The sequence below is a fragment of the Pocillopora damicornis genome, chromosome 8 (assembly GCF_964200805.1).
Source record: "Pocillopora damicornis chromosome 8, jaPocDami1.2, whole genome shotgun sequence".
NCBI lineage: Eukaryota > Metazoa > Cnidaria > Anthozoa > Scleractinia > Pocilloporidae > Pocillopora > Pocillopora damicornis.
Genome location: NC_142677.1, coordinates 4,451,893 through 4,466,380, shown reverse-complemented (window position 1 = coordinate 4,466,380; position 14,488 = coordinate 4,451,893). Strand labels below are relative to the sequence as shown.

At 36.4% G+C, this 14,488-nt stretch overlaps 1 protein-coding gene, 1 long non-coding RNA gene and 1 pseudogene across 6 annotated transcripts; 2 read left to right on the top strand and 1 right to left on the bottom strand.

Moving 5' to 3' along the window:
- Window positions 1-591: 591 nt before the first annotated feature.
- LOC149041054 (uncharacterized) lies at window positions 592-4,394 on the bottom strand. Of its 2 annotated transcripts, XR_016189077.1 has the most exons (5): window positions 4,182-4,310; window positions 4,004-4,059; window positions 1,656-1,813; window positions 1,161-1,262; window positions 696-1,058 (listed from the first exon to the last, which is right to left on the bottom strand). It is a non-coding gene; the product is annotated as an uncharacterized LOC149041054 (long non-coding RNA). The 2 variants fall into 2 exon arrangements; XR_016189076.1 differs by having other exon boundaries at window positions 592-1,058; window positions 4,004-4,394.
- A 35-nt stretch (window positions 4,395-4,429) lies between these two features.
- LOC149041053 (uncharacterized) lies at window positions 4,430-8,531 on the top strand (annotated as a pseudogene). The gene is made up of 8 exons (XR_016189057.1): window positions 4,430-4,727; window positions 4,820-4,891; window positions 5,193-5,271; window positions 5,555-5,671; window positions 5,911-6,445; window positions 6,960-7,034; window positions 7,265-7,453; window positions 8,396-8,531. The product of XR_016189057.1 is annotated as an uncharacterized LOC149041053 (transcript).
- On the top strand, window positions 8,525-11,627 carry LOC113678686 (uncharacterized). 3 transcript variants are annotated; one of them, XR_016189067.1, is made up of 5 exons: window positions 8,525-8,833; window positions 9,096-9,153; window positions 9,242-9,369; window positions 9,723-9,870; window positions 10,289-11,627. XR_016189067.1 is itself a non-coding variant. In XM_089214332.1 (4 exons), exons 1-3 carry the CDS (start codon window positions 8,643-8,645, stop codon window positions 9,819-9,821), a joined length of 348 nt encoding a protein of 115 aa, XP_089070458.1. In that variant the 5' UTR covers window positions 8,525-8,642; the 3' UTR covers window positions 9,822-9,870; window positions 10,289-10,875. The 3 variants fall into 3 exon arrangements, 1 of the variants encoding a protein (XP_089070458.1); XR_016189068.1 differs by lacking the exon at window positions 9,723-9,870; XM_089214332.1 differs by lacking the exon at window positions 9,242-9,369 and having other exon boundaries at window positions 10,289-10,875.
- Window positions 11,628-14,488: the final 2,861 nt, after the last annotated feature.

Here is a 14,488-nt window from a genome sequence, read left to right as displayed (position 1 = left end):
GCTTTACAATAAGTTTCAAAACAAAAAAATAATTGGACAAAGGAAGGCAATGAGGGTGGGGTGGGGGAAGGGGGGGTTGGTAAAGCCTTCTCAATATCACACGAAACTATAAATAATTTATCTGAGAAACATGATCAGCTAAAATAGAGGCTTTTTCCAGTAGTGCCTTCTCTTCAGCAGAGAGAGCACCCTTCTTAAAATCAACTATTGCCCTACCTTAGGTTGAAATACAAAATTATTCCAACCCTATTTTAAACCTAGACCAAAATTCCACACCCTGTCTTAAACCAGCAATAAAACATCTTTAAAAAATTAAATGAAAATAGCTTATTACCTCAAATAAATGCCCAACCAGATATTGAAAATTCTGGTCCAAATTTTCATCATACACAATCATGTTTAGTTTTTCATAATATGCATGTTTAGTTTGGAGAATTTGGTATTGGATCAACTAATAATCCCCTCCCCTAGCTGATATTTTCTTGAATCCCATCACTTGTCTGCTTGATATTGTATTGATATTGTAAGGAGAAATTCTGTCTTGGTCACTCATGGGAGTGAAGGCTTAAAGGGTTAACACACAATGAAAAATTGCTTGACCCTATATTTAATCAAGTTTCTTTCACAAGTTAACAAATATTCAATACCCTATTTACATGAACATGTAAATCTGTCAGCTACTGACAATTTTAATCTTTAGTATTCAAAACATTTATAACCATAATGCTTTCTGTTCTCTGAAGCTTATAACCCATTAACTTCCAAGGACTGATTGCTACTTCTCCCCTTCAGCTGCTATACATTTCATTGTAAATTAATTACAAGAATTTGAGGTTAGATCAAGATAAAAACTTGAAGGTATTCTCATTACCTTATGGATACAAAAAGGAGAAGCTACATGTTAATCACTTCAGGGAAGCAAAGGGTTAAGATGTGCACATCTGCAATTATTGTTAGGAGTTCTGTGTATCAATATAAACAAATTGCGCTTTAACTTGGGGTAGAAGAGCACAGAACATGTCATCACAATGGAATGTGCTGCACATCAAATTCATCACCTTAGAGAAAAATGTGTAAAAATATGTAATATGTCAATTAGCTTACTCACAAGCATATTGACTTGGTACATCTAGAAATATACAAATTAGTCTTTAACTTACATTTATCTCAGTAGTCTGGAAATGTGGAGTTCTGGAAATACACCAATAATTCTTTAGCTTAGTTGGATGTATCTTAAGTTGATAGTCTAGAAATGTGAAAATCTGGAAATAGTATAAGGATATGGTTTGAACTTTGGTTCTGAAAAAATTCAATTTTCTTTGTAGCCCACTGTCTTGCTTCCTCTACTTCATTCAGTAAAGAAAATCCTTAATCTATCAAACACCTTTGTTTTGCCCAATTTCCCAACAGAAACATACAAACAGACAAAAGTTCAAAGAGAGGGGGGGGGGAATAGAGGACCAAGGGGGGAGGGGTATGGCAAAGGTTCCAAAGGTGACAATGAAAACAAAAATGTTGACCCTGGTAAAATGAAGATCAACTGAACCAATACAACTCAATAGAAAAGGGCTTAGAAATAACAATTACCTCAGCATATATGGTTTGCCCTTTTTCTTGATATCACTTAAATGGCACAATTCACAAGTTTTCTTTACCTCTTGTTTGAACCATGTCAACAGATATGATGCATGCATGTGTTTTACTGAGCCTGAACCATAGCACTGAGTTTTAGGGGCTTGTTCCCCTGAAGAGTGATAAATACAGCAGATGCTCTGACTCAGACAGATCAGAATTTCCTGAAAATTCACATTTCCTGAAAAAGAGTAAAGATTCATTTTTTAATGATTTTTGAGTTATTAGCAAAAAATATTAAATATATGACCCTATGTTGGCATATCAAATGGTATTTATCTTGGATGGGTGCATTAGAGTATGTATCTTGCATAACCTGACTTCTGCATTAGGGTATGACTACTATCTCACACTAATCAGATCACAGCAATGAGGTATGCTTGCACCAATCAAAGTGTCACAGTATTGTCCCTCATGCCAATCGCATCATAAAATTAGGGTACTGTCATATGTTGCAATGGAATCAAACTAACATTGATAAACACCAAGAATAGCATTAACAAAGAATTATGAGCTCATCTACCCAGTGTAATAGTTAATTTCTTCTAAGAACTTCATTGCTATGACCTGTAGGAGGTTAGAAAGGTGATCAGGGAATTTTTTTCTACCATTTAGAAGTTAAAACATGTTTTGTGTAAAACTCCTTCACTTACAATGCACATGCCATTGGCTCAAGGCCTTTCATGAAATTATCACTAGAACTTTTGTTTTGGAAGGGCTTGTGTTTTGCTGACTGGGGTAAAAATTGTGCAAAGCATTTGCATAAAGCAGATTTGATCAATAATCTAGTTTTTGCCTTTTGATTGCTCTTTTTGCAAAAGCTGAAAAAATCACAAAGTTATATTTACTTTCTGTGTCAACTGTGATGTGGACTATCTGTTTTTTTGCTTTTAAAAGTTCTCCATGCTTCTGTCAGTCATCTTGTGTTTAAAAGGTATTTTCCTGATACAATTTCATGTTAACTTGTTGCTGTGAACTAGACTTTCTCAGATAATATGCCATTTTCCAGTAAACAACCTAAATTTTTACAACATAATCCCACTCCACTGAAAAAATTTCACATGGAACTAAATGCTACTGTTAGTCAATTTTCCATGCAGTTCTCATGTGCTAAGATATGATTTACCAATCAAATTCACTTTTAGCTGCCTAGGACTTCATCCCATCACATGTCAATTCCTTCTAGACAGCCTGCATCTTATCATGTATTCCACACAAATGGGGCAAAGTACAGATAGGCAATTACCAAATAAAGAGCCCATGTTGTTATGCTTTGAAATATGATACTTTTCTCACCACTTTTCTGCACTAATGTTGTTCATTTTTGCTAACTTTGCTCTCCATTTAACAATATGTTCATCAGAATCTTTCATAGGTAAATACTCTTTTTCTTTTACAAAAATACAAAAATCAGTTGCTTAGTTTCCCATTTTGACCCACCCATCAAAAAAAAAAAATACTCTTGCATGCATAGTATGCCTATGTTTTAAGTATGTCCTTGTCAGTAACTAATATCAACAGTGAAAGAGTATTTTTGGACAAAAATAAGGGGTGTTTCAGCTCAGGGACAGTACTTGAAGTGTTACCAAGTGAATAATTTTGCCTTTCACTATCCCTACCATTCAATGGGAGGCCCGTCTGACAAATTAAGAATTAAAACACAACTATCATACCTCATGGCTAACAAAGATAAATGCTATAAAGTGGCAACTATGGTATTCTGTATTTCCTTTCTTCGCATTTTCAATTTGTTTTTTTCTCTTTTTTCATTCTTCTTTGGTATTTTTCTTTAAGGAAACAAAAAATCTGACACTATTGGGCACTATGGTAAGACTAAACTCTTAAAGATTCCCTGCCTTTCTGTAGACATACCACCAAGCACATCTACTTCCCAGAGAAAACTGGAAAACTGAAATACTCCTAAACTCCACCAACTTGGGCAGGAGGTTGGTTAGGAAAAGGAACAGGGGGCTGGTTTCACTTTGGTATTCACAGGTGACTCATAATTCTCAAAAACTGTCTCACAATGTCATTTGGAAATCATGAAAAGAATAATTTACAGGCCTGTTAACAGCTTCATCATCTGGAAAATTAGCCTAATGCTCTTTGAAAAGTCTAAAGCTACTAACTACAGGGGAAGCAGAACTGGGAGCAGCAGAAGCTGAGGGAAACGTGCGGGGGGGGGGGGGTGGGTCAACAACTACACATTTCAACAAAACTATCATTCAAATGGAGTAAAATTATCACGTTCAACACGAACATACTGATCTACTGCGAAAAATAGAGTTAACTTTGATAATTCTTTCGGATATGCATTCAAAAATCAAGGTTGCTATGTTGAATTTGTACCAGATGAAAACATTTCACTCACTAAAAGCTGCAGACTCTTCCTCCGGCAGCTCCTCGTCGTCAACACCTTCTCCTTCCCTGAAATATGAACATGACGATGTTTGCGTTCCGCTTGTTCCTTGGAGTTAACTAATACAAAATAAAAGCCAGTCTATGACTTCACGTGCATCTGTTGTATAGTTAAGGGGAGCAAAACGCACAACTGTGAGAACGTTTGATGAGGCAGCTTTCACGTTCAAATCGATAACAATGTCAACATGCACAGGTGACACCCTGAAAAACATGATTCCGAAGAGCGATGGCCAGTGTCAGGGCTGAACCAAGACGAGTCACAAGAGATATGATTTAACGAGTGTCCCACGATAATTCGCCATTTTGAAACCGTGAGGGGCTTTGAGACGAAAATAACCACCAGCTACTGGTACACTTCATGATACATACACCAATCATTACAGTGGCCCCATCATTATGGCGGAAAGAATGCGTTTTAATTTTATCACATTTTGCAAAGGAGCAAGTATATTTTTCGGCGCTGACATTCATTCTTCCGTAGCTATTTTCTTTTGTTACAACGAGCATATCAGACTTTCCCGGAGAATCGTGATCGTGTGGTATTTTTGTATTTAATTTTTTTAATTCACACCGATCCATTTTCGATATTCCTTATTTTTTTAAGGAAGCCCAAAGTCACGAGGAGGATCCCCCAGCTACTGCTGGTCGTGCAAGAAAAAGAGAGTTCTTTTTTTGTAAGTTTTATATTTCACGTGTGGGAGCATGATTTTATTGTTCAGGTTGCAAGCTGTTGTATATGAGATTTTCATTTTCTATTTTCTTTCAGGTGGCGTTTGAGACAGACTCAAACAAGCGTAACCAGATGTTTAGACGGTACATGAAGTCTATGCAAACAAAAGTATTTCAGTGTTTCCTTTTTTTAATTTTATGCATATATATTTTTTTATATTTATTTATTTATTTGAATTTCCGAATATAATTTAACAAGACTTTAAATAAAAACTATTTTTTAAGCTCATGATATCGGGGTTGAAATTGTTTGTATCTACATCCCTAACAATGCAGTACCTCAGGATTTTTTTTTATTCTAAACTAGCCCTACCTTCCTTCCTTCCTTCCTTCCTTTCTGTCTGTCTGTCTGTCTGTCTGCTTGGCTTTCTTCCTCTATTTTTGCTTTATTTCTCTCTTTTTGCTTTTAGATGCAAGAATGGTTTGCTAGGACTAAGCTGTCAGCACTCTGCTTTGCATTTTGGAAAGGCCAGTTCTGGATTGCAACAGGTTTAATGCTTTGACAGTTTAAGGCACTGATTGATGTTATTTACAGCCCACAGAATATTTTAAGGTATGGAAGATATGGAACATTTTTCTGATTTCTCATTCACTTCTCTATACAAGAAATAATTATTTTAACTAGTTTAATTCATTAAATTCTGAGTGCATTTTAACATCATTTTGTTTTGCATCTGTTATAAGTACTTTATTTTGTTAGTCTAGTACTCACCTTTCTGCTTCCAGATTTTAATTTACAGTACAATACAGTTTGAATGTTTATTTCCTATAGTGCAACAAGTTCAAGCTCAAGAAATGGCAGCTGATGATGACATACCACCAGAAGACCCTGTGCAATTTAGAGTGGTAGACCTGAGGAAAATGGTTGTTAGGGAAGTCAAAAAAGATGGTAAAGAAATTTAAAAAAGCAAACTGGATAGATGGTTTGTTTTTCACAAATGGAAACAATTTTGGGGGTGATGTACTTAAAAGGCTATGCAATTTGTCTATTCTAATCATACAACTCACTAGTTTGTTTCTCTAAAGTGCTAATTGAATAGTAATGCAGTTGTTAAATGTAAAACTTTAAGCACCCACTGTCAATTTTCCCATAAATTTGCAGAATATATATGGTGTATTTTCATGTAGGGAGATCTGAGCCTGGATGGGGGAAAGAAGCATGCTGACCAGTTTGGTGGCCTGAAGAAGTTGAGTTCACAGAAGTAAATAAAAGCAGCAAGCGACCACATCTGGACAATTTAATTTCAGTAATGCATTCATACAGAAATTGGAATCAATGACAGCACCCTCAAGAGGTTGACATCACAGTAAATAGTTCTGCTCACAGTCCTGTGATTCCCATTCCTGTATCATCAGCACCAGCTTCTACTTTTATTTCAGATCCTCCCTCATCTGCCCCTGAAGTTTTTGCAAGCCCCATTTGCCCTCCTGCTCCTTCATCAACACCTGCTGTCACCACTTCCATTTGTGATTGTACCTTGGCTACTCCTGAAGGTCACATTTAACCTTCTCTTGTATTTGAGGACATTGTAAATAAGAAATTTGGGAGTGAATCAGTTTACTGCGGTAATATGTGGCAAATTCTCTACTGCAAACCTGCAGTAAACTGAATCAGATCCAAACATCAAAGATGCTGAGTATTCTAGGAAAACTGAATGAAGACGTAAGCTTCCTGTTATTAATTGAACTCCTTTTTGTTCATTACTTTTTTTGTGCATGTATGTGTGGCAAACAAATAAACAAACATACCATTTCATTTATTTATTTCACAATTTAATCTGGTCTAGGATGCAAGTATTTTGTTTTGAATTTACCATTCCTGAACATTTCTTTATGTCATTTCATCAGCTGTCAGCTTAAGTTTTAATAACAGTTGTTCAGGTAGAAGCTTGGTAAGGGGGCTATGTCCAAGCAGTTTGGTCCTACTAACTCCAAAAGGTGGATATTGTTTATTTAAGGGTCCACTAATGCCAGGCCAATTCCAGCTCTTTAGTGTGATGTTCAAAAAGTTTTTTTTTCAACTTGATGATTAGGGTTGGGACATTTAATGAGGAATCCATCATGAGGGCAAACATTCATGAGAGTTAATTAACAGCCTTTGACTATTAATATTAATGTTATTTTGTTTATCAATTTGTGATCTACCTATTAATGCAAAGTGTTTTTTCCTTTCCTAGACTGAAATCCATACAATCATAAAGCCCCAAATTGCAAGGGACATTTTAGGATGCATGGTCAGATTGCCTTGGGAGGTGAATTTAAGTTTATCTCCTCACCACCTGGAACATCTCCTGAAGATCTCTCTATGTCAGCTTATCAGCCGTAAGAATCAGCGCAGACTTCCTGAGCAGTAAAAAGTTCAGTAAAAGTTATTAACTTGGAACCATTATCATCATCATTATTATTGTTACTATTATCATTATTTTCATTTATAAATTTTATTGTATTGGTTGTTATTAACTTTATATTCTATTGCTTTTAGAGGTTTTCCAGCTATGTTGACCAGTCCATTTGTGAGCTTGGTCTGGAGCCATTCTCCTCAAGTGGGGATGGAAACTGCTTTTATAATTCACTATCCATACTCATGTCTGCACATGAAAGTGACGTTGAATTTTTTAGACCAGGTGTAGCAATGTATGGTCTTGCTCACTATGACCACATTGTTGATGAAGTAAGAACAATCAGTTATTTTTTGTTATGTTTGCTAAGCTTATTAGTGTACAATTTTAACATCCTTGTTTTATGTTTTAAGTGAACTTTAACAGAGGTTTACCTCTGGATCTCCTTTTCAAAGCTGAGACTGAGGCATGATAAATCAATCTTAAATTAATTTTTGGAAAATTTATTTATTAGTTCTTTCTTTAGGTGCTTGTTTATGTGGTTGCTTGTTATACAGAAATATTTTAATCCAGCTGTTAGAGAAATTTGCTACTTTGATATTCTCAGATTACTTAGCAAGCAATATAAGGTTGTGGTTTTTTTCGTTATCCTCTAAACACTAACTGCCATTCATGTCAATTCATTTCTTTTCATCAACTTCATTTGTGACATTAACTGCTTGCAAAACTCAAAATCCTTTGATCACTTTTGATAATTACACAATTATTTTTTGTGCACATGGTTTTCAATCATATTTGACAACTGTCCAATAAACTAATATTTGTAGTAGCTGGAGAGATAGCTTTATTAAAAATCCCATGGCAGCCTAATAAGGCTGAATTGCATGATTATTTACAATACAATACTGGCTAAAATTGTAGGAATAGTAGCCATCTCAGTGTCGTGTTAACCGTTCCTGTTGTTACTTATGACCCTCTCCTTAGAAGTAACTAAACTGCATTTTGAAAAATTATATTCCGTTCGCAATATAACTTTAAAAGGAGTTACTTTGTGCTTCTATCATATCTCTTTTTACAGAATGCGTGGCATTTTAGTGATAGAGGCGATGCTTTGTAGTGGGCAGCCAGTGTGAGCCTTTCACCAAACGAGGTTCAGGAAATTAAAGGCAAATCCATTCAGGAAATTGTCACAAAAAGTGTCCAAAGCCAAGTCTTCAGTGCCTTAAAAAATTTTGCTGATATTGGTAACTAACTTGTTACTTGTTCGTTTTAAGGACTGGCTCGTTTCTCCAGGCAAGTTGGCATTACAATACTGACATCCGCATTTTTTTAAAGAACTCTTACGGGCAACCTTTGCTGCCGGCTTTTTGAAGAAACCAATACAACAGCACTGCGAACTGTCTGGGGCTGTATGGTACCACACAAAACAAAGTCCTCCTTGTTGCTTCTAGCCAGTTACAGGACAAGGAAACACCTTCAACCACATATGCCTCCTTCTGCCGTGGAAGTGTGGTGCATTAGATGCTTTCTTGTGCGTTTTTCAGGCGAGGATTTAACACCCAACATTCAAGTCGCAATGAGATGGTGCAATGCCTTACCTGCTTTGAGTGCTACCACTGCGTTTGTTTGGGCATTTCTTTCGAAGAGGCCAAGGATTCCACCATAGTGGATTGTGGCTGCACGTTGCCCCACCCGTATCGGAGTTACGACATGTGAGTGTACAGTGGAATCCCTACTGTTCGAACCTCCTGATAACTCGAACCCTTGAGATGCTGTTTCCCTTCCCTCAGTCAAATATTGTAACTTTACCCCGATTCCTAAAGCTACCTTATTATTTGAACAAAGTTTTGTTTATCTTGAATGTCGGAAAAAATCTTGATTCCACTGTACTTTCTCTGCTGCTTTTTTGTTTTGGCTCGTTTGTAATGTTTTTAAACGTAGCGTTCTGTTCATTTTATCTATTATATTTTGTAGATCGGTGTACTCAAACCAAGGTAGCATTCTACGGTTTCTTGCGAAGGCATATTTGAAGGTTTGTACGTTAACGATACACTTATTATAAAGATTTTATCAAATCTAAATTACGGGTTAAAGTTTGTATTGCTTTCTTTCATTTTCAGACATTAACAACAGAACTCCTAATTAACAAAAGTATACATTAAGGTTGGCACTGAACACCAAACATCGTCTTTTGTCGCACAGAGACTTGATGAGGTTGGTAGCAACTGGACCCCTCGGAGGACACGCGGTAATTCCATCTGAAGGTTTAAAAATGTCTGAACAAAAAGAATTGCCATACTTAGAATCGCTTGTAGGACATCGACAATTACTGATTGTGTACAGGGACAAGTTGCTTTGCGACGTAATTTCGTTTTTTCAGTGTTCTTTAAAATATGATTGTTTAAATGCCATTATTCCGCATAACGCAAAAATAATATGCTCGCACGGCCTTAGTTTAGTTTAGTTTCGCGATTTTCGGCTATCATGGTACACAACATGCAGGCTGTTTAAAACTAACAAAAAAGTAAAGGGCCTTTGCGTTTTTTCGTTTTTTATCTAGTGCTTATTGACATTATGATCCTTTCGTTTTCAAACAAACAGGCCGAGCGCATGACAGCAGTTGCACTGCCTATCATGGCTTCACTTACGAAAGACCTTTCCCTACAGACCCGGCTCTTTATGTCTTCATGGTGTTGTTAGAAATTAACCAACATCACTTTAGTCATAAAGTTTCTTAAGTTTACAAAAGGTTGGTGGGTATGAAATGAGTGAATACCCAACAGATAGTGCAATGCTTGAGTCATTATTCAAACATATTTCAATTCTGACCATGTGATCGATTTTTGCGTACAAATCAGTCTTCATGGCGTTGTTAGAAACTAACACCGCTTGAGTGGTAAAGTTTCTCAAGTTTATGAAGCGTCTGTGAGTACGAAATGAGTACACAACAAACAAACAACTGATCAATTTGTTTTTAGAAACGAATAACGCTTCTAAAGTTGTCTCTTAAACATATCCCTATTGTGATGATCATCTTTACGATGTTCTCGCAAACAAACAGCACTTAAGTGCATGATAAAGATTTCTTACCTATATAGCCTATTTACACTGTGTAAGTCTGATCTTTTAAGTATTTGTTTCTTTAGACGACTTGTCTTTTTATTTAGGGCGACATGAATAAAATTTTGGGCGACACAACTCAGGTTCCAGGCTACAGACTTCAGAAGAGATGACTTCCGAGCGACTTGACCGGTTACTACTAGACGCTGCAGACTTTTCCCTCTTCAATATCTTCTCCTTCGTTAAAAATATAAAAACGACAATTTTTTCGTTCCGTTTGTTAATTGAAGTTAACAAAGACAAAAAGCATATTCAAAATCGCCGTTGCATCGCACATAATCAAAAAATACACTCCTCTATTACAACTAATCAGCTGATCGGATTACGCGTCACGTTCGCTTTTGCATCAAATTCATCGTTTAAAGGGTGCCCTTAGCGAAAATTATGGAATATTCTGGTCTCAGATACGAGTTTTTGAATACAACTTAAATAATACACGCGATGTCAAACGCAAAAAAGGCTACTGGAGGTAAATAACTTTGCTTTTCAAAACCACGTGTTCGCTGTCGGTCGTTTGCGAGGGCTTTAGCTAAGTTCTCACCTCGATTTCTTGCCGCCGATCTCGACTGTTTCCTTCACCACTGTCTATTCCTTCGACAGAGTATTTGGTAATAAATATAACCACTAGAACATCCTTAGCGGGAATAAGATGGACCCTAAATATCCCCAACGCCGATGTAATCAATCACAGCAGAGGCCTCCCAAGCTTATGTCTCGAGAAAAAAAGCGAATGATTTTAAACTTCATGAAAGCGTCACGCTTTCCCTAAGTTTTTCACTGGAAGTCAACAATATTATCCCATGTACAAATATCGCATTTATTTTGATCAATTTCATTCTTTTTATTTTTACGAGACAATTTTAAAGGTCACCCAAAACTGCTCAATTTGTCTCCTGTGGCCCCTATAATTAAGCTATAAATATCGAGCGCTGCCAAATCCTTATTTCCCAATCTAGAAAGCTGATTATTTTACATATTTAAGAATGACTTTATTTCAATACTTCAAAGGTGAAACGATTGCATTCTGTAAAATTTTGACCGAGTTATGAAACTTTAAACTAAAAGGCTCAAAGGTGCTGGAACAATTATGTGATGGAGTATCAAGATCGATGTTAATCATCATTTTGGCCTTTTTTTAACGAAATGAAAATACTTTTTAATTCCTATATGCAGATTAATTGCAATTATATTTTTATGACCATTTTCATTTTCTATGAGGCGCTAAAAAAGAGCCGTGTGTTTCTGTTTCACCTAATTAAATTACAGATTAATTTTGATAAAGAAATTCGACGGTAGTTACATTTCCTTTTAATACATGTACATCTCTTCAAAAACACACGAAATGTTTTTTGCTTAAAGCTTATTAAAGTGAAGACTTTTAACTTTTCTGTGTGGCATTTCTATTTTTTGCGAAAGAATATTTGGAAAACTTGTTTATTTCTTCCTAGTTCAATTAAAATCTGTCGGGAATAAAACGATCTGTCGGCAACATTTTCAGACAAATCCGAGGCAGTGTTTCTTGGGACGTTTACTTTGTTAGCACTAAAAATGCCTGCTGTCTCCCCAAATTGTTCTCTTTACGAAATACTGCAAAGTCGGTTCTAGTGGGGAGGAAGTAGAGCATGCTTTGTTCTCCGAGTGTAACGCAGATATATCCGCCCATTTGGCGAACTGCTACTTGTCAAAATACAGCGAAGTTACAGAAGCCAAGTTAATCATAGCGAGAGCGGGAATTCAGCATTTGCCGAGAAGTGAGCTCGAGGGAATGACCATCTGCCCGAGGCACAGACACTTACTAGGAAGATTCTAACGACTGCTTAAAGAAATCTTGCGCTTTTTTGGAATACCATTTAAATCAAGAGACAGGAAAAAAGACCTGATTGAGCAACTGATGTCCTTTGTATAGGTAATCACATGAGGCCAAGTACTATTAAGGATTAATTGCACGAGAGTTTTCAAAATTTTCCAAAATTGCCCGAGTCGCGAAGCGACGAGGGCAATTTGGAAAATTTTGAAAACTCAAGTGCAATTAATCCTTAATAGTACGGGGTCTCATGGGATTACTTGTTTATCAATAAAGGGCAAAATTTATACGAAGGAAAATCACGCGCGCAGTCTATTTTTATCTGGGAAGCAACGGATTAGCAATGCAACGGATTAGCCAATCGTTAACAGGTAATCATGCCCTCTCTTGATTACTAAAAATGCCCTCGATTAAGAAAAAATGCCCTCTCTCTCAACCAATCAGCGCTCAGTAATTTTGCCCTTTATTGATAAATATAAGAATGTCAGTGCTTTAATGAAGTGTGACACACGGGCCGTGGTTGAGATGACTGTCAGCATGGAGCCCTGGCAAACCAGTGATAGGGCATTTAGAGTGAGTTTGTTGAAGAGCAATGCGCACCGCCTCTAAGTAACCTGATGTACAGTTCTATATCGATGAATGAAAGTGCTTAAAGCATTGACATGTAATTAAACCCGAAAAATTATTTTAAAATTGGCGCCTGTTATTTTGTAGTCATGCCTTTAATGTCAAAACAAAAAATCATAAGCCTACCGTGACCGTGAATCATGTTGACCCTCACTCTATAGCATTTACGAGCATTTACAAAAGAGATTTTCTCTATTGGCTCCTCTAAATTTTCTCAATGATTTATGCCTTTAACTTAAATTACTAAATTCGCTCACCTACTTTTGGAAACGTTTATTAAATTAAATATACCAATTTCTATCGGTTACATAATTTCTCAATTTCTTCTGGGAGATTTTCATACTCTCGATGAGACATCATCATATCATGATTTAAATGCCGAACTAAATGTTTCTTTAATTTGAGTTCACCAGCCGTGAGACAATCTTTTAATGCTGGTATTGCGTGACTAGGCTAGTTCACGGCAGTCCACAGTCACGCTTGAAAATCTCCACGGCGTTAATCATGAGAACCAACTAGCTCACAATCTAAAAAACTTTCACAAATAGTAAGACGAAATTTTTCCCCAAGTACGGGTGAGTTATTTTCCCAAAGAAAAACGGCAAAAGAGGCCTGAAAAGATTATGCACAAGATAAAAACACTTGCGCGAAATGAACAACTTGGTTGTCAAAAAAAACTGGATTCCCCTAGCGCATTGTGTTCAAAGGAAATGGCTCTTGAAATTTTACGTAAAGCTGTCAAGAAAGGATACAACAGATGAGTTTCACATTTATAGGAACACTTCTTTGAACGGCTAAATGTTGTTACGGAAACTATTTTTGACACGTATTATAACACGAACGCATGAAGCTAATTTGCATGTGAAAAAATGGCCGAAACGATGACTTATATCGATCTTGATACTCCATCAGATAATCTTTGCGGCACCTTCAAGTACTTTAGGGCTGTTACGCTTTAGAAACCTGTCTGCAGGTCGGACCGCCTTATCGTTGGTTTCAATCAAGATGGCGAATATTTATGAAATTCGCCAAGCTCTCTACGGTGCAGGATGAGGAGTGCCCAAAAGTTTTATTATATGTTTAACTTTCTGTTTCTAAGTAATTTTGAGCTGCAATAGACTTGACTCTGGATCAGGTCCCACGTAAGAGGAAATAGCTTTCAACCGCATGTATCTCACTCCTCACGAATTTCAATGCTCACGATAAGGTATTTTGAAAGTTTCATAACTCGGTAAAAATTTTATAGAATGCAATCATTTTACCTTTAAAGTATTGAAATAAATTCATTCTTAAATATGTAAAATAATCAGCTTTCTAGATTGGGAAATAAGGATTTGGTAGCGCTCGATATTTATAGCTTAGTAATAGGGGTCACAGAAGGCAAATTGGGCAGTTTTGGGGTGACCTTTAAAATTGTCTCATAAAAAATAAAAATAATGAAAATGATCAAAATAAATGTGATATTTGTACATGGGATAGAATTTTCGACTTTCACTGAAAAACTTAGGGAAATCGGCGATCGGCCGAAATTTGCCTTATCCGTTCTTACGCGGACAGCCTCTTAAGTTGCGGGAGGAACCGTCGAACACGTTGTCAGGAATAGTGTGGGGGTGGAATATGATCGATTTACCACTTGAGATATTTTGAAATATGAACTTTTTACACGTAAAATTAATAAAACTTACTCCCATCTTGTCTTTTCGCGGTTATTTTAGGCGATTTTTGCCGTTTTAAGCTTGATTTGTTGTAACAAGAATATCTTACTCAGCAAATAATATTGAGATAACAGGTGTGCATTTAGAGCGTCGGTAACAGA

What these genes read in the sequence shown, in the direction of transcription:
- LOC113678686 (XM_089214332.1), top strand. Translation starts at nt 8,643, where the DNA reads ATGCTTTCTTGTGCGTTTTTCAGGCGAGGATTTAACACCCAACATTCA. An exon ending in CCGTATCGGAGTTACGACAT is followed by an intron (nt 8,834 to 9,095) that starts GTGAGTGTACAG and finishes TATATTTTGTAG; the next exon opens with ATCGGTGTACTCAAACCAAG. An exon ending in TTGCGAAGGCATATTTGAAG is followed by an intron (nt 9,154 to 9,722) that starts GTTTGTACGTTA and finishes TCAAACAAACAG; the next exon opens with GCCGAGCGCATGACAGCAGT.